The 26,794-nt window shown below is 39.8% G+C and overlaps 2 protein-coding genes across 2 annotated transcripts in view; both read left to right on the forward strand.

Annotated features, from left to right (window-relative positions):
• Positions 1 to 209: 209 nt before the first annotated feature.
• LOC117289734 (riboflavin transporter 2-like) lies at positions 210 to 5,375 on the forward strand. Its single transcript, XM_033770995.1, has 2 exons — positions 210 to 1,562; positions 2,640 to 5,375. Exons 1-2 carry the CDS (start codon positions 273 to 275, stop codon positions 2,910 to 2,912), a joined length of 1,563 nt encoding a protein of 520 aa, XP_033626886.1. The 5' UTR covers positions 210 to 272; the 3' UTR covers positions 2,913 to 5,375.
• A 3,691-nt stretch (positions 5,376 to 9,066) lies between these two features.
• LOC117288972 (cytochrome P450 3A24-like) overlaps positions 9,067 to 26,794 on the forward strand; it is a 35,470-nt gene continuing 17,742 nt past the window's right edge. The window contains exons 1-4 of the mRNA XM_033769851.1: positions 9,067 to 9,249; positions 11,109 to 11,202; positions 12,204 to 12,256; positions 23,674 to 23,770. Of these exons, the coding sequence (XP_033625742.1) occupies positions 9,200 to 9,249; positions 11,109 to 11,202; positions 12,204 to 12,256; positions 23,674 to 23,770 (294 nt within the window). The 5' untranslated portion in view covers positions 9,067 to 9,199. The remainder of the gene's footprint in view (positions 9,250 to 11,108; positions 11,203 to 12,203; positions 12,257 to 23,673; positions 23,771 to 26,794) is intronic.

Genomic DNA, 26,794 nt, shown 5'->3' on the forward strand with positions numbered 1-26,794 from the left:
TGAAAGCACACAAACAAAGTAAAGTTGTGCAACATTTTTATTTGTTTTCATTTATTATCAACTTCAATAACCAATCGAGCCCAAATTTTAACAGGTTTGTTATTTTTATGCATGTTGAGATACACCAGTGAGAATACTACCAAACAGGTCCAGTGCATGCAAATCAACTAATCATTGCATTGAAAACATTTTTTACTTTCTCATTGATTTGTAGACAGACTACAGTTGGGAACCTTTCATCTCTCATAGAAGATGTTTAGTTATTAAGGTAGATGGTTGAAGAGCGTTCACCCCTCCTTGCAACCACCAAAGCAGTAATGGAGTCGTCCAAAAGCCCTCTCAAAGTCCGTATCCCAGTTATTGTGATGACTGTGCTTTTCGGGACAGGAGCCTGGATTGCCATCAATGGGCTTTGGGTAGAGCTCCCACTACTAGTCTCGCTCAACATCCCCGAGAATTACAACTTGACCTCGTATTTGACTGTCATCATCCAACTGGCCAACATCGGCCCGCTGACCTTTTCGCTGTTGAACTACTTCCTGGCGACGGAGAAACGAATTGAAATACCCACAGTGTTCATCATTGTGACCCTTGGCTGCATTGCTTCCTTCTTGCTGATCATCTTCTGGGACTCTTATTCAGTTTGGCCAACGGATAACAAACTCCACAGCACTGCTCTTTTAGTGTTAGCGTTCTTTCTCTCCCTGGTAGACTGCACATCATCGGTGACATTCACTCCCTTTATGTCCCTCCTGAAGGAGTCCTACCTAATGTGGTACTTCATCGGGGAGGGTCTGAGCTCCTTACTTCCAAGTGTTGTGGCTCTGATTCAAGGCGTAGGTGGTCAAGAGTGCGTTGCCAATGGCACTTACATCAATCGGACTGTGATCAAAAATGTCACAGTGCTGTTGAATTGTACCAACTGGATCGGTAGAGACTCCGAAGCTCGTTTCCCTCCGGAGGACTTCTTTGGTTTCCTCCTAGCGATGATGATAACTTGTGGGATCGCCTTCACGTTACTCAATTATCTGCCTCTAGCTAAACAGGAACACATTCCAGCCCTGCCACCATCCAAGACACCCACCGTAGAAGATTCTGAATCTTCCAATAGAAGCTCGGACAGCCACAACATGCTTGTCTGCAGATCTGATACACGCATTGCAGGAGGGGATGGGCTAGTACCCATTCCCCAGGAAGATGAGGGCGATGATAAAAGTGACCAAGCTACATTCCAGACCGTCCACATCTTAACCAGACTTGAGTATATTTACCTGTTTGTTCTGCTCGCGATTGTATGTGCAATTAGTAATGGCATTCTTCCATCGATTCAGACTTACTCTTGCGCGCCCTACGGGCTTAACACGTACCTCCTGGCTGCTACACTGGGCAAGATTGCCAACCCAGTTGGTGCTTTTGCTGTGCTGTTGTTTCCCTGTACAAGTTTGAGTATTCTTGGGGCAAGTACTCTTGCTGGAGTCCTGGTCAGCGCCTACTGTATCTTGACTGCATCACTTAGTCCTACACCACCACTCCAACATGAACTAGCCGGTGATGTCTTGATTGTAAGTGAACATCCTCTGCTTCAATAGATCCGTTATCATTCTGCCTCCATCTTGGTCATGTTCCTTGTGTCAAATAACAACAATGAATGCTAATAATCATTATGCAAAGAGGAACCAGACTTTTATGTTCTTCCAGCCTCGGTTTGGTCTAATTGTTTTCAATGGGGAAAAATGAAGATGGCTGCATCATGATAAAGGTCTTTATAAGCCATTTGCATGTTAGATTTGAATATTAACCGGTACAATGGTGTACTTCATCAAAGTTACCACTTAAATTTGAATTCCTCAGACTATTAAGACGGTTCATATGTTACATGACTCGGGGTAAGGTTTTGCATACTTACGTAAGAGATGGTAAACACCCATACACAATTCTGTATGGATGTGTATGGAACAATGGTACCAGGGTTTGCTCATCTGGAAGTAGCTTTGCAAAGGCTTGCCCCAAACCATTTGAGTTTACACAACTGTCTCTATAGTCCGGGGAATTCAATTGTAAGCGGTACATTGTGACTACATCTATAGCAAGCCATTGTACCAGTCAGTATTCAAATCGAACATGCAAATGGTTTATTCACTTTGCTGTTCCTATGCCTGCTAACTTGCATATTTTTGTTCCAGGTGTTGGTCCACATATTTCGTTATACCAGTCGGTCTCTGTCAATGTTTTGCCTGTAGTGCAAAGCAGGTTGTTTCCCACAACAAACGCTTATTTATAATATAATTTTACTAAACGCTTGTTTTGTAGGCATAAAGACCAATCAATGGTTACGAATTGATTTACAGGGTTTCGGTACTTTTTGTTGGACACAATAAACACAAAAATACACAGATTTTGTACATTTAAAAACTTACCCGGTTTAACGACAATGACGGTAGAGTGCTTCCCTTTAATTATAACTAACTGAGATGCTGTAATTTTTTAGAAATGATTACCGATAAAGCAATTTCACAATGAAAAAAAATCGACTCAGCGAGACGAATTTCAAGAAAATGATTATAGCATGTTGTACAACGGATTTCTGTTTTTTTGAGTGAATTCCTGATCTTATTTATCCTTTCCGTGTATTTTGTTAGACACTGGCATGGATTCTGATGAACACCTGTTTCGGGTATTCCAAGTCCCTCATCGCATGGATACTCAGGACTCAGCCCAAGAGTCGGAAACTCCTCATCTGGTATGGCGGTATCACTCAGGTTGGCTCCATGATAGGTTCCTTCACTATGTGGCCCTTAATCAACATTGTTGGCGTGTTTCAACCGTATTACGAGAATGTGTGCGATGGTTATCCCGAGTGTCAAACACCTCAGATTCCTGTAGCATACAGGAATTCAGATCTCTATGTGTAACACTCAATATTCCTTAGCCCTGGGGTGGATTTCACAAAGAGTTAAGACTAGTTAAGACGAGTTACTTTTCCTAACTTAGTCCTAAGTTAAGACTAGTCCTTACTCTTTGTGAATTCGACCCCTGGAGGCCTAACTTTATTGCATGTCATGACCGAGTGGTTAAAAGCACTGAGCTAAAGTGACTAGCTTGGTGGGCTAGTTAACTAGTCCGTTGGATTTGTTGACTAGCCCGGTACACACGCTAACTACTACCTCTTTGGACAAGGTGCCTAGCCTAGGGGACTAGCTAACAAGCCTGGTGGACTGGCTGACTAGCCCAGTGGACTGGCTGACTAGCCTGGTGAACTAGTTGACTAACCTGGTTGACTAGCTGTCTTGTCCTCTTTAATAGTTTAATAGCCAAGTTTAATAGCCAAGTGGACAAATTGACTAGCTCATTGGACCAGTGGCAGACTTGACTAGCCCGGTGGATTAGTTGACTAGCCAAGTGGACTAGCTGACTAGCCCAGTGGACTAGTCGACTAGCCTAGTTGACTAGTTGACTAGCCCATTGGACTAGTTGACTAGCCCATTGGCTTTCTATCCTGGTGGACTAGTTGACTAGCCCAGTGGACTTGCGAGCTAGCCCAATGGACTAGCTGAATAGCCTGGTGGACTAGTTGACTAGGCCGGTGGACTAGTCACAAAAAAAAGTGTGCTCAAGGTCTTCTGTGTCAAAACAGAACAGGACAGAAACTGATAAGAGGATAGCGTTAATTTTGCAAAACATATGGAAAAGAAAATTCCAAAGGTTTATGTGAGTGATTAAAATCATTTAAAAAAAACAACAAAAAAACCCAAACAAGAACAAAGAGAGCTTGTAGTGTATAACTGTTAGTGTGAGGTGAGCATGGATAACAGTGTGTACATTACACGGATGTCGGACACTTCGCACCTCGGGACACTTCGTACCGTAACCAAATTGGTCACTTCGTACTGTGGGCGGGGTACGAGAGTGATCAGCAGCTGAGTCACTTCGTACCCTCAGCCGAGTCACTTCGTACCTTTATTCAAATGTGTATTCCTCAATAAGTTAATGTTTGTTGTCATATAAATTAATAATACTTGACATGATTTTGTGAATGTTCTTTTTAATGAAATTGATATTTTGTGTAAAGTTAATTAATGCCAAGGACAATCTTCCGCCCATATTTTTTACAAATATAAAAAAAACAATCATGCAATCGTCAAAATGGCTCCTTGGTCCCAACAAAATAATAGTAATTGGTATGATTTGACAAAATCATCATAAATGATGCAGAAATCCCGATTTAGTACGAGGTACGAAGTGTCTTGTAAGAAGGTACGAAGTGTCCAAGGTTTGAAGTGTCTAAAGTCCAGGGTATGAAGTGGCAAAGGCACGAAATGTCCCGACACCCATCACACTCACGAACCTAACAGTTTTGGCAGAGGCTTTTGCCTTTGTCTGCCCATCTTAGAAATTGTCACAGCGACGGCGAAATTATGGGCAAATTAAATATAAACACTTATTTTATTTCAAAGCATAAACAAATTGTGAGGTTTTTTGTTTACATCAGAGGTGAAACACACAATGAAAAAGTATTACTTTGTGTATTTATATTGTTTTTTTTGGGGTACTGTATTGCATTTGATATTATACAATCATAGCTCCAGGTATTTGTTTTAAATCTGGAAACATTTTTGAAATTTTCCTTCATTATTTCTAAAGTCCTAAAAAATGACAATGCAATGGTATATAATAATAATGTATAGATTAGCTCTGATTAATTAATCAGAGGCTACTACAAATTATTTAAAAGTATTTAGGAAGTATTTTTTTACTAAAGGTACATGCACATGTTCCAATTATAAAAAGGGTGTAATAGACCCTTCCCATGAAATATGTAAATCTCACATAGCGCGTACGCACTGACATTTTGGTTGGCAAAATGAGGGAACATTGCGCTGTTTTTGTACACGGGTAATGGCTGCGTGACTCAAATCAATTGCTGCTTAGTGCAAGACTCTATGGCGTTTGCCAATCAATAGGGTCTGTACACATGCGTGAATGTCATTAGCGTATTTCATGGGAAGGGTCCATTTAATTGTGTGAGAAAACATTAAACATGCCTCGTTGGTTTTTTAAAACCTTATTATTGAGCAGAACAAACAGGTAGCGATGGCAACTACTGGGTTTGTTGGTGAACAGCGTTCTCGTTTAACAGTGTTCCGCTGGCCAAATGCCAGTAAAACACCGAAGGACCAGTCAAAATTCACTCCAAGGGGTCCAGGCTGGCTAGCCCAGCTTTGAAATCAAATATTTTAAAAGTACTTTCCATCCTCCAAGGGCTGGAACAAATCCATGTGAATTTTGTTCAACAAGTGTGACATTATGCATTCTTTAGGTATTCTGGCAGGCAAGATACTACACAGGTCCTATGGGAAAGTTGACGTTGTGTGTCATAATTTCCACATGATGTTTTGAGATGTGCCCCCTCCCCCCCATTTCATCATAATCAAAAGTTGATAGGAATTAGACAGTGCAGTCTCCATAAAATATCAGATTTTATATTTTATTCCATTAGGCTGTGTAAAAATCGTGCCTGCAGGAAGCTTAAGTCCAGGAAGTGTAAGTGATGTCACAGGTCACATCGTCTATAGGGTACCTGCACAAAAGTAATTAGTGCTTGATGTGTAAATTGTACAAGCAAAACATGAGGGTAGGTAATTGTATGTTGTGTAGTTTGCAGCGTTGAGTTTTTATTTTAGTTTTTTGTATATTACATGTATATGTATATTTCTGCAATCTTACACTACTTTAAGTTGATGAATTTGTTGGGTTAAAGGCACTGGACACCTTTGGAAAGTGTCAAACACCAGTATTCTCACTTGGTGTATCTGAACATAGTATGCATTAAGATAATACACCCATGAATATTTGGGCTCAACTGGTCATCAAATATGCAAGAAAAGCATAACTTATTGTGTTTTCAGATGCATAATAAAAGGCTTCAACTGAGTATTTTATTAGGCCACATCAAACAAAAATTGTTGATCGTCCCCGCCCGACCGTTCAAAACCCCCCGATCCCACCCCCCCCCCCATGTCTGGATATCTATGTATACTTTTACTGCCCAGATTTTTCAGCTGATATTTTTTTTCAAAATGTACATGTTTGAAAAGATGTTTAAAGAAGGTTTTGTATTCATGTTGGCAAAGCAAGAACAATTCTTTAATTATTTACTTGGGCTACACTGTGCTTACATGTAGTTGTGTGAAAAAGTTTACAGAAAATCGCATCTAGGAGTTAAAATTTCTTTGACAAAACTATTGAAAACATCAAAAACACACAAACCCTCTGTTTAATAGTGATTGTGATGATTTCTTTATTCTTGATTTCATATTTGGCATGTAAAACAAAACAAAAAAAAACAACAAAAAAACCTCCATCCCCCATCCGCAAAAAAAAAAGGACAATCAACAATTTTGTTTGATGTGGCCTTATTTTAGTGAGAAATTACCTCTTTCCAGAAAACTACGTTACTTCAGAGGGAGCTGTTTCTCACAATGTTTTATACTATCAACAGCTTTCCATTGCTCGTTACCAAGTTAGTTCGTATGCTTACAATTACTACTTGTGAGTATTTTCACAATGGTGTCCAGTTCCTTATGAACCAGCATAAGGTTTATACAAATGCAATATTTTGACCTTGATATCGGTGTTTGTTTTCGTATGATGTAAAATTTTGTGGAAATACCGAATGTTTCGGGCAGCTTATCCTGCACATATATTATTGTTTGTTGGCAGTCTTTTTATATTTTATAAGTACTGGTGCTTTTAAAGGCAGTGGACACTATTGGTAATTACTCAAAGTAATTATTAGCATGAAACCTTACTTAGTAACGAGTAATGGGGAGAGGTTGATAGTATAAAACATTGTGAGAAACAGCTCCCTCTGAAGTGGAGTAGTTTTCGAGAAAGAGGTAATTTTCCATGAATTTGATTTCGAGACCTCCGATTTAGAATTTGAGGTCTCGAAATCAAGTATCTGAAAGCACACACATCCGTGTGACAAGGGTGTTTTTTTCTTTCATTATTATCTCGCAACTTCGATGACCGATTGAGCTCAAGGTTTAATATTTTATGCATATTATTTTGAGATACAGCAGGTGAGAATACTGGTCTTTTACAATTACCAATAGTGTCCAGGGCCTTTAAATTATATTCAAGTCGGGAGAATGTATTTTTGTATTATTCAAATGTGAAGAACATTTTGTGATTAAAGTGGGTATAATATGTTTGTAAAAAATTAATATACAGACCTTTTTTTTGTGCTGGTATAGATAGTTGTATTGTGCAATGTATAATGTTTTATAAATCACGAGTACTGTTTCTGGAAGCATGTGTTGACAATTTTATTACCGGTTGTTGATTTACGTTATGAGTACGGGTGATTTAAAATTTCAAAAGTGGAGAATGTATTTTGACTATTATTCAAATGTGGAAAATATCTTCTGAATAAAGTTGAGAATATGTCTAAATGGGAATTGTGTCCATCGGCTATTTTTATTTTACACTCTAAAAGGCATTGGACACTCAAACTAATTTTAAGCATAAAACCTAATTGGTAGCGAGTAATGGGGAGAGAGATGATTGTATAAAACATTGTGAGAAACGGCTCCCTCTGAAGTGACGTAGTTTTCGAGAAAGAAGTAATTTTCCACAAATTTGATTTTGAGACCTCAGATTTAGAATTTGACGTCTCGAAATCAAGCATCTGAAAGCACACAACTTCGTGTGACAAGGGTGTTTTTTCTTTCTTATTATCTCGCCACTTCGATGACCAATTGAGCTCAAATTTTCACAGTATTTAATTATGTATGCATATGTTGAGATACACCAGGTGGGAATACTGGTCTTTGACAACTATCAATAGTGTCAAGTTTCTTTAAAGTGTCTGTGTGCACAAAAAGCACAATATCCACAGATTTAGATTAAACTCACACAGTCTGAAGATAAATGATGGCAGAAAGCTTCCCTAAAAATATTACTTGCTGAGGTGCTGTATTTTTTTTTTTTTAGAAATGAGTAAAACAATGCCATGATTTTTTTTCGTCTCATCAGTGATCGTGAGACGAAGATGATTTTAGCATGTTAAAACGTATTTTCATGACATTGTTTTACTAATTTCTCAAAAACTATACCGCACCTCATCAGCTAGTAATATTTTAGGGGAAGGCTTCTACTACCGTTATCTTCATTACGTTGCGTGTCAATCTGTGTACATTGTGTTTTGTGTTACCAAAAGTACCCACATCCTTTAAAGCCATTATACACTTATTATTATTATACAAGTTCACAGATTTACAAATAACTTACAGGGTTTACAGAAGGTAATGGTGAAAGACTTCTCTTGAAATATTATCCTATGAAATGCTTGACTTTATGAGAAAACAATTATCAATTCTCGATAGCGAGAATTATGGATTTATTTTAAACACATGTGATGTCACGGCGCAACTTGCAGACACAAGGGTGGGTTTTCCCGTTATTTTCTTCCGACTCCGGTGACCGATTGAGCCGAAATTTTCACAGGTTTGTTATTTTTTATATAAGTTGTGATACACGAAGTGTGGGCCTTTGGACAATACTGTTTACCGAAAGTGTCAAACGGCTTTAAAACTCCTTGGGTCAGAATTGAAAAATTTACCCAAACCACAAGTGGTGTGTACACCCAGAACGTACCTAAAAAGGGTGCTATACAATTCAATACGTCTGAGATTTGTTGTATTCGTTGACTGATTTGGTGATTCGAATCCATCAAAGCCAATGAAGCAATGGGAGACTTTGGAACGCTAGGTGGCAGCAGACTTACCAGGTAAATTTCCATTGTTTACGTAGGTCTGAGCATGCGTACATTACCCCAAAAAATGGATTTTACCTGGTAAGTCTGCTGCCACCAAGCGTCCCAAAAATCTCCAATTCAACTGCTATTTTAACCTACTAGTCGACTTAACCTACTAGTCGACTTAACCTACTAGTCGACTTAAAGATTATAATTAACAGAAAAACTAACACGTGTTCACAACAATGCTTGATGTGCGGGTAGGCCCATGCTTTGATGTTCGAAATCACTTCGATTGTATGCAAGCATCTGGCAGCACGTCGACGAAGGGTGTGCTATCTAGGAAGAATAAATAGAAAAATTAGATTTTTTTCCCCGCCCAGTTTATTTTGGCAGGAGATAATATTTCAACTATAGGACTTGTGGTGGAAGAAGATCATCATGTCTGTAACTCTTGCCTTGATCGGATTGATTGTTGGTCTACTTGCATGGTAAGAACTAGATTGTTCTTTTTATCAAACAGTTATAAGACTCCGGGCAATGTTGGTAATTGTCAAAGACCAGTCTTCTCACTTTGTGTATCTCAACAGATGCATAAAATAACAAGCTTGTGAAAACCTGAGCTCGATTGGTGGTCGAAGTTGCGAGATAATTATGAAAGAAAAAACACCATTGTCACACAAAGTTGTGTGCTTTCAGATGCTTGATTTCGAAATCTCCAAATCTAATTCTGAGGTCTCGAAATCAAATTCGTGGAAAATTACTTCTTTCTCGAAAACTACGTTACTTCAGAGGGAGCCGTTTCTCAAAATGTTTTATACTCGCAACCTCTCCCCGTTACTCGTTACCAAGTAAGGTTTTATGCTAATAATAATTTTGAGTAATTACCAATAGTGTCCACTGCCTTTAATGCAATGGGGACTTTTCACTCTAATATTTGAATATGATAAATACTTTGTTGGGCATCCCTGAAATCAAAGCACTAATTTGGTGAAACTGGACACTATTGGTAATACTCGAACTAAGTATTTGCATACAACAACTTACTTGGCAGCGAGCAACGGAGAGCTGTTAAAAATGACTCCCTTGGTTTGAGAACAGGTAAATTCTCACTCAAATTTGAATCTGATAAAATATTTGAATCTGATGAAAGAAACGAGGTCCGTTTCATGCATCTGAAAGCACACAAACCTGCGCAACATTTCCGAAAGATAGTAGCATTAACTCAAGATGATACATTTATTTCATACCAAACTAAATAATTAATAATAGAACAGTTTTGAACTGCATTATCTTTTCAATTTTGGTTATTTTCAAATTACAGCTTATAAATGTCACGAGGCCATCGAAACCGGATTTTAAAGCAACGCATTTTTTTATATACGATTTTCTCCTCCAAATTACGAAAACAATGCTTTAGATTTTACGAATCAATCTTATTCCAGGCTACCCGCAACCTATGCGTTAATAGGCGTATTTGCCGGGTTTTATCTGCGGGAGTTGGTGTGGTTTTCATGCGTGACATCGGTTTGAGTATATAATTAGTCCAAATCAGTCTTTTTTTGCCTATCTGAAAGTATTGACAGACATAATGTAGCAGTACATTGAAATGAAAAGCATTATCTGTCGTTTTGTCTGAAAAATCGGGTACACCTCAAATTTTAAAAAGAGAAAAGTTACGGTGCGTAAAAAGTTTCAATAAGAAAGAAACCAAGTCACAAAAATACGGCAAATTTTCCCGTTATGGATGTCGGCAACAGTCCCCATTAGTATATATGGATAGATTGTTTCACATTCTTCCCAAAAATGTAAAAAGCGAGACCGGATCGTAGCTAGTCAAGTCAAGATACAGCGATTTCCACCGGTAGTCCAAAACTCCCGTTACGACAAAAATCAACCATTAAACAGCATGGTTTTCCTGCACGGTGATTGGCTGACGATGAAATCATCGTTTGATTTTCGTGGGTATGGTGCACCGACCGCCAAGGTGGCGTTAGTCAATAACAAATGAGCCTGTCTAAACTATGAGCTGAATGAGGGTCAGCTCATAGTAGACATGACTATTCACTTATAGTTCCCAAGAAATATTTCATAAAGAAAAACAGCATATGGATTTAACATTTTGAAAACAACTTTGTTGCTATTAGTTACCCCCAAAAAATTGACATGTAAAAAAGATTACCAGCCAAAATACCATGTCACGTTTACAGCTTGCGACTGGTATCCTGCTCATTGCTGCTAAGCATACCATTATTAAGCACAACTTTCTATTTAAGCAAGTCTATGAAAGTGGGCTCATGCACTGACCACTGCCTTTAACCAGTGCCTTTCGTTCATTGTTTTTCTTCAGGAGCACATACAAGAGAAGAACTTACTTCAAGACACTCGGCCTTTCAGGCCCACCACCTCTTCCATTGGTCGGTAACATCTTATCGTATGGAGGGGTAAGTTTGTTTGTTTGGTGTGTTGTGTGTATGTCGGGGTGTCTGTCTGTTTGTTTGTGGGGGTGTTTGTTTATTTGTTTGTTAACATAATTATATCTGTATGAATATATTCGCTTGTAAAGGCTCGGTCTGATTCGTCATCCTTTCATACTGAACATCCTTTGTCCTCACCACTTTACTCCTTGGTCCATAGCCACCAATTAGTTCTGAAATTTTAATTGGCTATAATTTTCAGGTTTTTTTTCTGGATCCTTCCCTTAATCCATTTCCCCTTCCGTTGTCTATAAATTGATATTTATTTGTTTGTACTTAATGTTTATGTGCTGATTAAGGTCCGGTTTGGATCGAAAGCTAAAGCCACTAGCCTACTATACTCATTATGTATCCGTCTCTAATAAATTGTAGTTGAAAAAGTACCATTTTTTTCCTTAAAGTCATTATACACTTTCGGTACAGAAAAAAAAAGTTCACGGATTTACAAATAATTTACAGGGTTTACAGAAGGTAATGGTGAAAGACTTCTCTTGAAATATTATTCCATGAAATGCTTTACTTTTTGAGAAAACATTAAAAAAATATCAATTCTCGATAGCGAGAATTACGGATTTATTTTAAACACATGTCATGACACGGCTAAACGTGCTGAAACAAGAGTTGGTTTTCCCGTTATTTTCTCCCGACTCCGATGACCGATTGAGCCTAAATTTTCACAGGTTTGTAATTTTATATATAAGTTGTGATACAAGAAGTGTGGGACTTGGACAATTCTGTTTACCGAAAGTGTATAATATGGCTTTTAAAGGTTCTTTGTTTTCATCTTCCTTATCATGATTTTGTCTCGTATCGTGGTTGCCTGCTGTGAAGATACCTGTATAAATACTCAGGATCAATAAAAAAAACTAGAGAAGAACATCGCGTCTGTAAGTGGTAACCTACCAGTAAATTAGATACCAATGAATATTAACAATGTGGTTTAAAATTTATTATTTATATGGAACCAGGGAATGCACGAAGCACATCAGGCATGGAGAAACAAATATGGGAAAATATACGGGTAAGTTTGTACTTGATATTATGTTAATGTAGTGTTTTGTTATCAGTCCGGAGACAATTAAGGAAGGCCTGACACCTTGTTTTTGGGTTGCTCACTGATACGTTACTCTGCTGACAGATTTATTCACCATCCGAAGAAAACCTATTACAAACATAGATCCATAAATCTAATTAATTATCATGCATGTAACGACTAATATTTAAGATTACTTTTCCACAAGTAGCCTTCCACCTCAGTTACACTAAACAAGTCTACATAACACTTAATTATAGGCCGGATACATATCCATACAACGTGAACTTCAGATCATGTGCTGTATATTGATCAACCATTGTTACCCAGTTTCACCCAAATTAACCCTCTAAATTTCTACTCACCAACCGATCCGTTCCTCTATTTATTGGCAATCAAACTGGCTCCATGAGCGGGTCTCTCCAACTTCTTCCTCCACCCCGAATGTTGGATTTTACCCTCTCATCATTGTCATACGTGACACTCATTTAGAGACCAACAACGAAAAAGGACGCAACAAATAGACCCCTCCGCCTAAACCGGCTAAAATTACTACGCTACACACTGATTAATTACCAAACTCACCTATAATGAGCTGAATATTGAAAATAGCATAGTGAATATTTGTAATAATGGGTACAATTACATTACATACAAGAATAAAGACGAGATTGAGACCCAAATTCTTTCTCAGATAAAATAATCCAAAAAGTTATGCCTTTTTACATCCTTGACATTTGTATCCGTGCGACTACCGTTTAAGTACAATGGCGCCCTCTATCGTTTACCAAAGTCATTCAACAAACTTTTTATCACCGTAATTAACGAAATGCCCATGGGTATCATAAAATATTGATTCATCACATTCTCCCCTACTAGTTCGATCAACTCCTGAGGATCGATTGAATGATTCAGCATCACATGAGGATAAAAATGTTCCCCTTAATCTTACAAATAAGCGAATCATACTAATCACCAAAATACAATATGTATACCATCTTTCTCGCACCAACCCATATTTGCTTTATAGAACAGAGAAAATATTTGAACAAAAGTTACATGTATTTAACCAAACTTTTTGTTTTTCTTTAAACCTACAAGAAAACACAATTAGCATATTATCATCTGACATTAATTATGCCCATATGCGAGATTCAAAGTACTTTGTTATCTGACGAAGCGTTTTCTCATACAGTGCCATTCCCGAAGTGTTCAGGTGGACCCCATCAAGGTTATACCGAGAGTTCTTTAACCCTCTGTGCTCCCACAACCACCATTGGTCTTCCACAAAGGTCGACTGCTGAATAAGATCATTAAATCTCTCTGCTCGATCATTAAATTCTTCGAGTGAGACCTGACCACCCCGTAAACCTCCTGTCCTAGGGAGTACTGGCAGAAACACTATTACCTCTGGGTTAATACCCCTCTTGGGTAACTCATACACAAAGTCACAGAGTGAAGAATGCACTTGGTTTGGATTAACATTTTTAGAACACAAATCATTTGTACCCAAGTCAATAATTAAAACTAAAGGATTTGCCTGCCGTAAATATTCATAATACTTCCTCGGCCTTGCCCGAATCCTACTTAAAGTGAGACCGCCCTCACCAATACATGTAACAGGAACTACCTTACTCTGTAACTCAATTTTAAACTGAGAACCTCGCTTCCTTTTCAAGCGTTTAACAAAACTGTGCCCAAAAAGGACAAAACTCATTTTCCGTTTAAGAACACAATACTACAAAAGGGGAAGGAAGCCCTATCAACCCACTCCTTTACCACTTAATCAATTACAAATTTACACAATTTCCTAACACCATGTCAGTCCACTGGTAGCCAGAATACCCAGTGGTGCCCTACAGTAAGGTGTGCCATTGCGGAAACTGGATGCCCCAAGTCTTTCCAGCAAGACAACTCCCTGACCTTCTGCAATCACTGAGAACCCCCGCCACCAGAGTAAAGACAAATCACTTAATAGCTGAACAGGGCAATCTGAATGGATTGCTGTGTTTACCCCTTGTAGTTCGTTGAGAACTTCTTAGGTGCTCAGATGCAGGGCAATGTAAACTTGGGGGCTCCCCTACTTCTACATTGCTCACGCCCTGTAAATCTTGAACCAGAGACTGATCCCCTGAAGGCTCAGTGTGTAGGACCTCCCAATCTGAATCTCCATCAGACTCATCACTCTCATTTTCTGTGTCACTTTCTGCAAAGGGATCTAACCGCAAGAGTTTTCTATTAACTACTCTTTCTGGGCCCCCCTTCAAGGGACGGATACGAAATACATCGCTATGCTCATTTATCCAAACGACCACATATGGGTCTCTTTCAAACTTGTCAGCCAGTTTGTGGCGTCCCTTGAATGCGCATTTTCTGAGTAGAACATGGGACCCAATCTCAATAGGTTTGCTAGGTTTTACTTTCCTATCATAAGTAGCCTTGTTGCGATTGCAGCTTTTTGCTACTCGTTCCTTTACTAACTCACTAGCTCTAGAGAGCAAAGAAGATTGTTCTCTGACAAAATCTTGATCCCAATCGTTATCAGTTCTCCCCAACATCTGGTCTAGAGGTATCAATGGTTCCCTACCAAACATAAGCAAATACGGCGCTACTCCAGTGGTGCAATGCGGAGTAGCATTATACACAAATACAAGGTGCTGTAAAAGGTCAGGCCACCTCCGCCTATCCCGCTCATCCATGGACTTAATGAGTCCAAACAGAGTCCGGTTGAAGCGCTCTGTTTGAGCGTTCCCCTCGGGGTGGTAAGGAGTTGTTCTGGTCTTTTTCATGCCGTACAATGCACACAATTCCCTCACAACTTCCCCTTCAAAATTCCGACCCTGGTCGCTGTGCAAACGACAAGGTATTCCATATTTGGAAAACCACTGATTCCTGAAGACTTTGGCAACAGTTACTGCATGTTGATCCTTACACGGATATGCCTGTACAAATTTTGTATAGATGTCGGTCATGACCAGAACATCCTCATAGCCTCCTGCCCCTCGATCAATTTTGACAAAATCTATGGCTAGCACTTCGAGTGGTCGAAATGCTAAAAGGTGCCGCATTGGCACTTTTGCTTGAGGCTCTGACGCCTTAGAGATTACACATTGTTCACAATGACCGATATGCCGACGCACTGAACCAGCCATTTTGGGCCAAAACACCCGCCGCCTCAGGAGGGCACACGTTCTCACAACACCTTGATGCCCCCACCCATCATGACAACCCTCTAACACCCTCTGTTGTAAACTTGTGGGCATCAGTACTTGATCTAGTTCACCATGCAATGGGTCCATGACACGACGATGTAAAACACCATCCTTTTCTATGAACCTGGGCCACTGCCACAACCACGATTTGATTTCTACTGGCTCCTCCCTTTCAGCCTGAAAAACTTCATTCGGTTTCCAACCTTGATCCCAACGTTCCCAGATACACTTCAGCACTGGATCAGCCCTTTGTAGGGCAGACAGCTGCTCTGGTGTCCACGATGGGAAAATACCTGATTGACACTTAACCTGTGGAGGTCCAGCCTTTGTATCATGAGAAGTTAATACCTTATGTACCTCTATATGTTGCAATGGAACCACTGTGGAGTGGACCTTACATTGCAGTATTTCCTCAACTTCCCCTGTTAGTGAGTGACTTGGGTTGCGACTTAGTGCATCCGCTACACGATTACTAGCCCCTGATCTAAATTTCACATCAAAGGTAAAAGCTGCAAGTTGTGCTATCCAGCGCATTTCACATGCGCCCAACTTAGCTGTCTGTAGATAAGATAAGGGGTTATTATCTGTTAGCACTGTAAATGGTACCCCAAGGAGATAATCTCTAAATTTATCAACCACAGCCCATTTTAGGGACAAAAGCTCCAACTTAAAAGAACTAAAATCGGGGTACCTAGCTTCAGCCCCCCTCAGCCCCCGACTAGCAAATGCAACTGGATGTCTCTTGCCTTCCTTGTCGCACTGAGCTAAACAAGCTCCTAAACCCTGCAAGGAGGCATCTATCTCCAACACAAATGGCCTAGAAAAATCTGGATATGCAAGCACTGGTGCTTGCGTCAAGGTCTGCTTTAATGTATCAAAGGCCACCTGTGCCTCAGAACTCCAACAAAATGGCGAAGGTTTGGATCTCGAATTTCCCTTAGCCAGTGAGGGCACTAAAGCATGCAAGGGTGCGGCAATTTTTGAAAAGCCGGGTACAAAGCGCCGGTAATAACCGGCCAGACCAAGAAATGACCGCAATTGTGCCCCTGTCTTAGGTATTGGCCAATCCTCAATTCTCTTAATCTTGTCATTGTCTACTGCAACACCCTCTGGCCCTACCACATGTCCTAAGTAAGACACATGCCTACGAAATAACTTGCACTTTGCACCCTTGATCTTAAGTCCAAAATCTGCCAATCTAGTGAAGACTCTGTCAAGCCTATCTATGTGTTCCTGTACCGTAGAGGAATATACCAGGATGTCATCTAAATAGATTAAAAGCTCTGATAAATTCAAGTCACCAAGGCACATCTCCATCACTCTCTGAAAGGTTCCAGGGGCATTTACCAGCCCGAACGGCATTCTCGTATATTCGAACAGCCCAAAAGGTACTCTGAATGCAGTTTTACTTATTGATTCTGAGTCCATTACAACCTGATGGTATCCATGGGCTAAATCTAATGAAGAAAAGTACCTTGCACCCTGGAGCGCCTCCAGCGACTCCTCGATACGAGGCAATGGAAATGAGTCTCGTACTGTTTTGGCATTAAGCCTCCTATAATCAACACAAATCCTTAGCGACCCATCCTTCTTTTGGACCAATACAATGGGGCTGGCATAGGGGCTTTTACTCTTTTGTATGATACCTTGATCAAGAAACTTCTGGAGTAATTCCCTAACTTCTCTAAAATGTTGCGGCGGAATTCGTCTGTAAGGCTGGCTAATTGATTTATCATCAGTAGTGTCAATCTTGTGGGGAACCTTATCACAAAGTCCTAAATCCAACGAATTCTGCGAGAACACCTTATCATGTTTCTGAATTAATTGCACAATTTTGTCCTGGTCTTCCTTACACAAATCAGCGCATAAATCAAGACTTAATCCATAAGGAAGTTGGTACTCTGACCCATCCTCAAACACATACAACTCTCTTGCCCGTGACTCTACAGCATCCCCCATCTCAATGTCTAACTCATTGGAATCGACACCAGGGGCTCCCTCAGTACGACCAGTGTCTAAATATTCCCCAGACTCTGACAGACAATGATTCACTACAACATGAACACAATCCACACCCGTCTCAAGTGCAACATTTGTCTTTGAGGATACCTCAGTCACGTAAGCAAGCTTTGTGTGTGGGGACAATTCAATCACCCGCATCCCTACATTCGCTACCAACACATTTACAGTTCTACCACTAACTACTGTACACAGATCGTAAACGCGGCAATTTCCATCTATGTTACTGGTTTGACCTCCACTATCTGCACAGCTAGATAGACCCTCAACAAGGACAGTTTGCCCGTCAAGGCTACTTTGATTAGCCTGAACATAGCAGGTTATACTACGCACTTCCCTAGGCAACAAATGTACTGGATTTCTACCTGTACGAGCACCCAGTGGGTCCCGTACACACTTATTTGCCCCATGTGACCCCTCAACTACTGGGTTTTTAGTCAGACTATACCAATTAATGGCCATTGTCCATGCATCTGCATCTTTTTGTTCTAAATCAACCTCTATATCCTTCAGCTTATGAAGGACATTGCAACCCAACAATACTGGAAAACTTTTATGATTCCCTGCCTCACCCTTAGGAAATTCTTTGACCACCAAAAAATGTGCATCAATAGTCTGGTTATGTACCATCAGTGGGGCATGTATGTACCCCTCAATTGGTACCTCACTATTCCCTGCCCCAAACACACGCAGGTAAGTACCTAGAGTTTTGACTCCACTCAATTTCCCTGCAAGGTGATCCCTATAAAAAGAGGCGCTAATCAGAGAAGTCTCTGCCCCGGTATCGAGGATACATTCCACTGGCACTCCAGCCAAAGCAATATGAGCCTTGGGGCTCTCTTTTACTAGACTGGTTAGTATGTCTTCATAAGACTTCTCTGTTACACTTCCAACTGGTGAGGCCTTTCCAGATTGTTCCTCTGTCACTCGGCCTACAGTGGCAGAGAAGTCTGGTTTCCCGACCCTGTGTTTTGTGCATCTCCCATAGCCTGCCCTTGCCCCCCATTCGCTTTTTCGTGAGCCATACGAAGTTTACACTCATGCTTCATGTGACCTGGGCGTTTACAATAAAAACAGCGAATCGGGGGCCTGTCCTGCCGCCTTCCTGAGCCTTCATACATGCCCTGGCTAGTTACCGTCCCACTTTGTTTCACCACTGCTTGCATAAGCGTAGTTATCTGTTCCTGCTGTTTGCAAAGAGTTTCTTGCTGTGTTTGCATACATTTAAGAATCTCTTGTTGTTGTTGCAACACTGTTTGCAACTGTGTGTCCCCTTGGGACTTGTTAACTAATTGGTTAATGCTAACATTAGCATCAGCCACTGGCTCGTCACTATTCAGATCATTTTCTGTACCTAGGTGATGCAAGTGCACACTTGCACCACGTCGAGAACCCCGAGGGTACTCCTCTAGATCTCTGAACAACTCGCGAGCTGAATCCCTCATTTCGGTAAAATCCTGATCCGGTTCAGCCAACTCTAAGCGCCTCAGCTCAAGCCTGACACCTTGATTCCTTGCGCCCGCCACAAACTGCCCAATCAAAACCCTATCTCTCAAACCCTTCAATGCATCTTTCTCTGTTTCTGTAGCAACCTCTAAAATCCGATCATGCATTCGCATGAGCGAGCGGGAAAAATCCATAAGGGATTCGTCTTCCCTTTGCCGTCTTTCAAAAAGGGCCTTCTGAAGGGCCTGTACTGACTCCTCTGCCCCAAACTGACGCCGAAGGAGTTTTTTTAGCGCTGCATAGTCACCCGTTACATTCTCATTGTGGCATTTGATCTCATCGCGAGCAACACCCGCGAGGTGGTGGACAACCACTTTAGCCCTATCTACCTCAGGGATACGACATTGTTGCAGATAAACCTCTGCATCTTCAAGCCATTCAATAATGGTCGGATCTCCCGGTTTACTAGGCCTACCATAGTATTTACCCAACTTCAAGGGCCTCTGAATGACATTCTTCGGTTTATCTTGCCGAAGTGCCTCGGTCAGCCCTGCGACCAAGCGCGTCACAAGATCAGCCTCTGGTACGGCCATTGTGAGTCAAGAAATTATGATTCAGTTATTGAAGGCTAACCAATTTGTACAATCAAAATTAAGTCATAAACACCTAAACCCAGGTAAATTTGCTTCAACAGGACCGGTTGGTTTTCACTAGGAATAAAACTAACACCTATACATTATCAGGTAAAATTTACTGACTAACAAACTATATATAGGCCTATCTAAATCCTACCAACAATGTGCGAATTGAATCGCATAATCCCACCTCACTGCTGATCAACCAGTTCAGTCCAGTTCAGTTCAGAGTCATTAGATTTCACATGTACATGCACATGTAAAGGTTGAGTTCGTAGCTCCAAAAGGGTCCAACAGCACTACCGCCACCGGGCTTCTCCACTTGCACTGCCACAGGCTATTCCAGTCGCTGTCCTCCACTTGGATCCTCACTCCCTCTTCAGAACTCGGCCAATGCCCTCAATGTACTGGACGACAACCAGCAAAGCAGCAGATTAAAGCAACCCCATCCGTGTTACCAAATTTGTAGTGTTTTGTTATCAGTCCGGAGACAATTAAGGAAGGCCTGACACCTTGTTTTTGGGTTGCTCACTGATACGTTACTCTGCTGACAGATTTATTCACCATCCGAAGAAAACCTATTACAAACATAGATCCATAAATCTAATTAATTATCATGCATGTAACGACTAATATTTAAGATTACTTTTCCACAAGTAGCCTTCCACCTCAGTTACACTAAACAAGTCTACATAACACTTAATTATAGGCCGGATACATATCCATACAACGTGAACTTCAGATCATGTGCTGTATATTGATCAACCATTGTTACCCAGTTTCACCCAAATTAACCCTCTAAATTTCTACTCACCAACCGATCCGTTCCTCTATTTATTGGCAATCAAACTGGCTCCATGAGCGGGTCTCTCCAACTTCTTCCTCCACCCCGAATGTTGGATTTTACCCTCTCATCATTGTCATACGTGACACTCATTTAGAGACCAACAACGAAAAAGGACGCAACAAATAGACCCCTCCGCCTAAACCGGCTAAAATTACTACGCTACACACTGATTAATTACCAAACTCACCTATAATGAGCTGAATATTGAAAATAGCATAGTGAATATTTGTAATAATGGGTACAATTACATTACATACAAGAATAAAGACGAGATTGAGACCCAAATTCTTTCTCAGATAAAATAATCCAAAAAGTTATGCCTTTTTACATCCTTGACATTTGTATCCGTGCGACTACCGTTTAAGTACAATGGCGCCCTCTATCGTTTACCAAAGTCATTCAACAAACTTTTTATCACCGTAATTAACGAAATGCCCATGGGTATCATATTAATGTTCTTCTTCTCTTCAGATTTGATGGCTTTTGGATAAAAATTAATTAATTCAAATGCACTACCCCATGCACTCAACAAATTTATAAAAAAATGTTATCTAGGTGTTATTATCGAATGACTATGTTTTTATTATTATAGTCTCTCTGATTTTTAGAACAATAATGTACAGTGCTAACACACATCGGTGGGTATGGGTAAAAAAATATATATATTTATCCCCGATCCAAATTTAAAGGCAGTGGACACTATTGGTAATTACTCAAAATAATTATTAGCATAAAACCTTTCTTGGTGACGAGTAATGGGGAAAGGTTGATGGTATAAAACATTGTGAGAAACGGCTCTCTCTGAAGTGCCATAGTTTTCGAGAAAGAAGTAATTCGAAATCAACCATCTAAACGCACACAAATTCGTGTGACAAGGGTGTTTTTTCTTCAATTATTATCTTGCAACTTCGATGACCGATTGAGCTCAAATTTTCACAGGTTTGTTATTTTATGCATATTATGATGAGATACACCAACTGTAAATGCTAGTCTTTGACAATTACCAATAGTGTCCACAGCCTTTAACATCTCTTCGAGATTGAAGTAATTTTCCACGAATTTGATTTCGAAACCTCAGAATTAGATTTTGATGTCTCGAAATCAAGCATCTGAAAGCACAAAACTTCGAACGTGTGACAAGTGTGTTTTTTCTTTCATAGTTATCTCGCAACTTCGACGACCAATTTAACTCAAAGTTTCACAGGTTTGTAATTTGTATGCATAAGTTGAGATACACCAAGATAGAGAAGACAGGTCTTTGGCAATTACCTATAATTAGTGTCCGGGGTCTTTCAGTGTAAGTTTGCGTGAAACTGTGTCCCTCAAAGCTAAAGTATTGACAATCTCCATCATCAATACGCTGTTAGTATTTGTCATACATGGATATGCTATCAATGGTTTAGTGTCGCTTATACCAATCTAGAAAAAAATATACTTGTTGAATTCTAATCCAAAACTGGCAGCCTTATGTTAGTAATTGGTTGAAAGTTAATTTTAATCCTTTATCCCTGATGCGATAATGATAAATAGATATTTATATAGCACTTTATATATACACCCGAATGGCGCCGCCAACATTTATATCCCCCTGATCACTGGGCCCTAAATCTTGTCAAGTCGTGAACTTTGCTGAATTTCATTATAAACGTTTCCAATCAATAGGGAAATCGAGTCATAGACTGTAAAAAGATTTTGTATAAAAGAAAACAATCATATTGAAAACCCTTATCCAACGCTTTTCTTACGTTACGTCATAGTAGGGGGGAGCTCAAATTTGTAAAGCCGCTTTGTTGAAGCGTTCAACAAAGAAAACTCCCACACATGACGTCAAAGCATTGTCATTTTGTCGCGCGCCTTCAATTTATTTATTTATTTATTTCCAGGCAAACAGTACAAAGAATAGGCAATAAAAATAAGACTACACAGAGAACAAGCCTGTGATAACCAAAAAGCGAAAATAATCACTATCTAAAGGCGATCCAGACAATAGTAGCTGTTTCAAGTCATCTCAGCTCCCTGGGGAGTATACAGTCTGTGAAACATGCCCCACTCGGCAAAGTCAATTGACACAAGAACCATCTCTGCCCTCACAGATACCAATTTACCCCTGGGTGGAGAGAAGCAATGGTTAAAGAGCCAATAAAGGATGATCTCAATTATGTCAACTACTACCTTTTTATGGCCAAATAGACATCGCAGATACCGGTTAATAACCATTTTACTCTCAAAATTTGCATTTAATAATAAATATATCGAGTCAAAAATGCACCCGGCCGCGCGGCTTTTTCAGCCGAGAGTCAAAAACGGCTTATCTATTATAATGATCCTGGACGCCAGTGACGAATTTCCCCTAATTGGGTTTGAACACAGTTCTCCAGCTTTGGCATTTCCACACCAAATAGCCGCCACTGACGTCACGATTCCTTTGTCGCGCGGGTTCGTTTGACCCCAAGTTTTTCAGAAATTTGGCTTGGAGCGTTCTGAAGAAAACCCATTTTTACCATGTTTTAACGTGAGGTAAGAGACTCCTTATATTTTTTATGTTTCCTGGATGGACTGCAGCTGTTAGAAAACTGTAATATCTATATATTTGAGATCATCCTTTATTGGCTGTTTAAGTGTCTAGCTCCAGGACACAAGTGTCACGACCGGGATTCGCACCCACACCCAGATCAACCACCAGAACTTGTGTCCGATGCTCTTATCCGTTTTTATGCAGTGATACGAAATGTGTTCATTAAAGAAGTTGGTCTAAATTAGCCCTATCAAGCCGACGTGTATACCTTTACTAACAATCTTCCAAATAGAACATTCAATCCGTGTTAAAGATACTGACACCTTTCACTTGATGTATCTCAACAGTTGCACAAAATAACAAACCTGTGAAAATTTGAACTCAATTGATCGTCGAAGTTGCGAGATAAAAAGCGGAAGAAAAAACAAAACACTCTTTTCAAACGAAGATGTGTGCTTTCAGATGCTTGATTTCGGGACCTTAAAATCTAATTCTGAGGTTTAGAAATCAAACATAAATATTTTAGAGGAAAATTACTTTCTTTCTCGAAAACTACTGTACGTTACTTCAGAGCGAGCCGTTTCTCACAATGTGTTTTATATCTTTAATAAACTGTCAACGGCTCTCCATTGCTTGTTACCAAGTTAGTTTTTGTACTAACAATTATTTTGAGTAATTACCAATAGTGTCCACAGTGCCTTTAAGTACCAATAATGTATTTTCATTGACAGTGTGTTTGAGGGGGCACGGAAAGCCATCATTACCTCTGACCTTGACATGATTGAGGAAGTCGTTGTCAAAAAATTCAACAATTTCTGCGACCGTCAAGTGAGTTGTTTATTTTATCTATCCTCCCATTCCAAAATACTCTTGTTAAATTGTTTGTTTTATTTCCAACCATACGTTCTTGCACTTTTTTTCTCCAAACTAATCAATACACATGGTAGAAAAACACAATAAAAATAGGTTATAATAGTTTTCTCCAAATATTGTGCAACTAGTGGCCAGTTTAAACGTAGCGTATTGAAATCCACCCTCCTAAAACAGTCTTTAATTTCATTAATGGGTAATGTTTTTGTTTTATTAAACTAATTCGATTTTAACAATAAAATCGCAGCAGATTCTTTACTTCAGATGTCTGTAGTTGCGCCTTCTCTCCAACTTTACATGCCGATTACGCATTTCTGAAACAACAAGCAATTTTTCAAAATGGCTAGCCATTGCCTGTTGTTCTACTTTTGCTGTTGCTCTTGGGCAGTTTTGCTTTTGGCACTATATTATAGCACTGGCTCTGCATTGTATGTAGCCAAATATCTTGTCCGTGATATACTCTGACTGTGTGACAAACTACATGAATATTAACACATTCCTGTCAGACTACATCCCTAAAAAAAAAGTAAGAAAGGGCAGAGTTTAAAGTAGTCAGTTGTTTTTTTGTTACGTCAGCTGCGATTTTACCATCTTTGAGGCCCTTGGTCATTGGTCGTGCTCTTTCCAGCGCTTTGATCTTAATGCAAGTGCGCTTAATTTGTATTGCGCTTAATCTGATCTGTACTGTACTGTACTGTACTGTACTGTACTGTACTGTACTGTACTGTACTGTACTGTACTGTACTGTACTGTACTGTACTGTACTGTACTGTACTGTACTGTACTGTACTGTACTGTACTGTACTGTACTGTACTGTACTGTACTGTACTGTACTGTACTGTACTGTACTGTACTGTACTGTACTGTACTGTACTGTACTGTACTGTACTGTACTGTACTGTACTGTACTGTACTGTACTGTACTGTACTGTACTGTACTGTACTGTACTGTACTGTACTGTACTGTACTGTACTGTACTGTACTGTACTGTACTGTACTGTACTGTACTGTACTGTACTGTACTGTACTGTACTGTACTGTACTGTACTGTACTGTACTGTACTGTACTGTACTGTACTGTACTGTACTGTACTGTACTGTACTGTACTGTACTGTACTGTACTGTACTGTACTGTACTGTACTGTACTGTACTGTACTGTACTGTACTGTACTGTACTGTACTGTACTGTACTGTACTGTACTGTACTGTACTGTACTGTACTGTACTGTACTGTACTGTACTGTACTGTACTGTACTGTACTGTACTGTACTGTACTGTACTGTACTGTACTGTACTGTACTGTACTGTACTGTACTGTACTGTACTGTACTGTACTGTACTGTACTGTACTGTACTGTACTGTACTGTACTGTACTGTACTGTACTGTACTGTACTGTACTGTACTGTACTGTACTGTACTGTACTGTACTGTACTGTACTGTACTGTACTGTACTGTACTGTACTGTACTGTACTGTACTGTACTGTACTGTACTGTACTGTACTGTACTGTACTGTACTGTACTGTACTGTACTGTACTGTACTGTACTGTACTGTACTGTACTGTACTGTACTGTACTGTACTGTACTGTACTGTACTGTACTGTACTGTACTGTACTGTACTGTACTGTACTGTACTGTACTGTACTGTACTGTACTGTACTGTACTGTACTGTACTGTACTGTACTGTACTGTACTGTACTGTACTGTACTGTACTGTACTGTACTGTACTGTACTGTACTGTACTGTACTGTACTGTACTGTACTGTACTGTACTGTACTGTACTGTACTGTACTGTACTGTACTGTACTGTACTGTACTGTACTGTACTGTACTGTACTGTACTGTACTGTACTGTACTGTACTGTACTGTACTGTACTGTACTGTACTGTACTGTACTGTACTGTACTGTACTGTACTGTACTGTACTGTACTGTACTGTACTGTACTGTACTGTACTGTACTGTACTGTACTGTACTGTACTGTACTGTACTGTACTGTACTGTACTGTACTGTACTGTACTGTACTGTACTGTACTGTACTGTACTGTACTGTACTGTACTGTACTGTACTGTACTGTACTGTACTGTACTGTACTGTACTGTACTGTACTGTACTGTACTGTACTGTACTGTACTGTACTGTACTGTACTGTACTGTACTGTACTGTACTGTACTGTACTGTACTGTACTGTACTGTACTGTACTGTACTGTACTGTACTGTACTGTACTGTACTGTACTGTACTGTACTGTACTGTACTGTACTGTACTGTACTGTACTGTACTGTACTGTACTGTACTGTACTGTACTGTACTGTACTGTACTGTACTGTACTGTACTGTACTGTACTGTACTGTACTGTACTGTACTGTACTGTACTGTACTGTACTGTACTGTACTGTACTGTACTGTACTGTACTGTACTGTACTGTACTGTACTGTACTGTACTGTACTGTACTGTACTGTACTGTACTGTACTGTACTGTACTGTACTGTACTGTACTGTACTGTACTGTACTGTACTGTACTGTACTGTACTGTACTGTACTGTACTGTACTGTACTGTACTGTACTGTACTGTACTGTACTGTACTGTACTGTACTGTACTGTACTGTACTGTACTGTACTGTACTGTACTGTACTGTACTGTACTGTACTGTACTGTACTGTACTGTACTGTACTGTACTGTACTGTACTGTACTGTACTGTACTGTACTGTACTGTACTGTACTGTACTGTACTGTACTGTACTGTACTGTACTGTACTGTACTGTACTGTACTGTACTGTACTGTACTGTACTGTACTGTACTGTACTGTACTGTACTGTACTGTACTGTACTGTACTGTACTGTACTGTACTGTACTGTACTGTACTGTACTGTACTGTACTGTACTGTACTGTACTGTACTGTACTGTACTGTACTGTACTGTACTGTACTGTACTGTACTGTACTGTACTG

This window comes from Asterias rubens, chromosome 4 (genome assembly GCF_902459465.1).
Source record: "Asterias rubens chromosome 4, eAstRub1.3, whole genome shotgun sequence".
NCBI classification, from domain to species: Eukaryota; Metazoa; Echinodermata; class Asteroidea; order Forcipulatida; family Asteriidae; genus Asterias; species Asterias rubens.

What these genes read in the sequence shown, in the direction of transcription:
- LOC117289734 (XM_033770995.1), top strand. Translation starts at nt 273, where the DNA reads ATGGTTGAAGAGCGTTCACCCCTCCTTGCAACCACCAAAGCAGTAATG. An exon ending in TAGCCGGTGATGTCTTGATT is followed by an intron (nt 1,563 to 2,639) that starts GTAAGTGAACAT and finishes GTATTTTGTTAG; the next exon opens with ACACTGGCATGGATTCTGAT.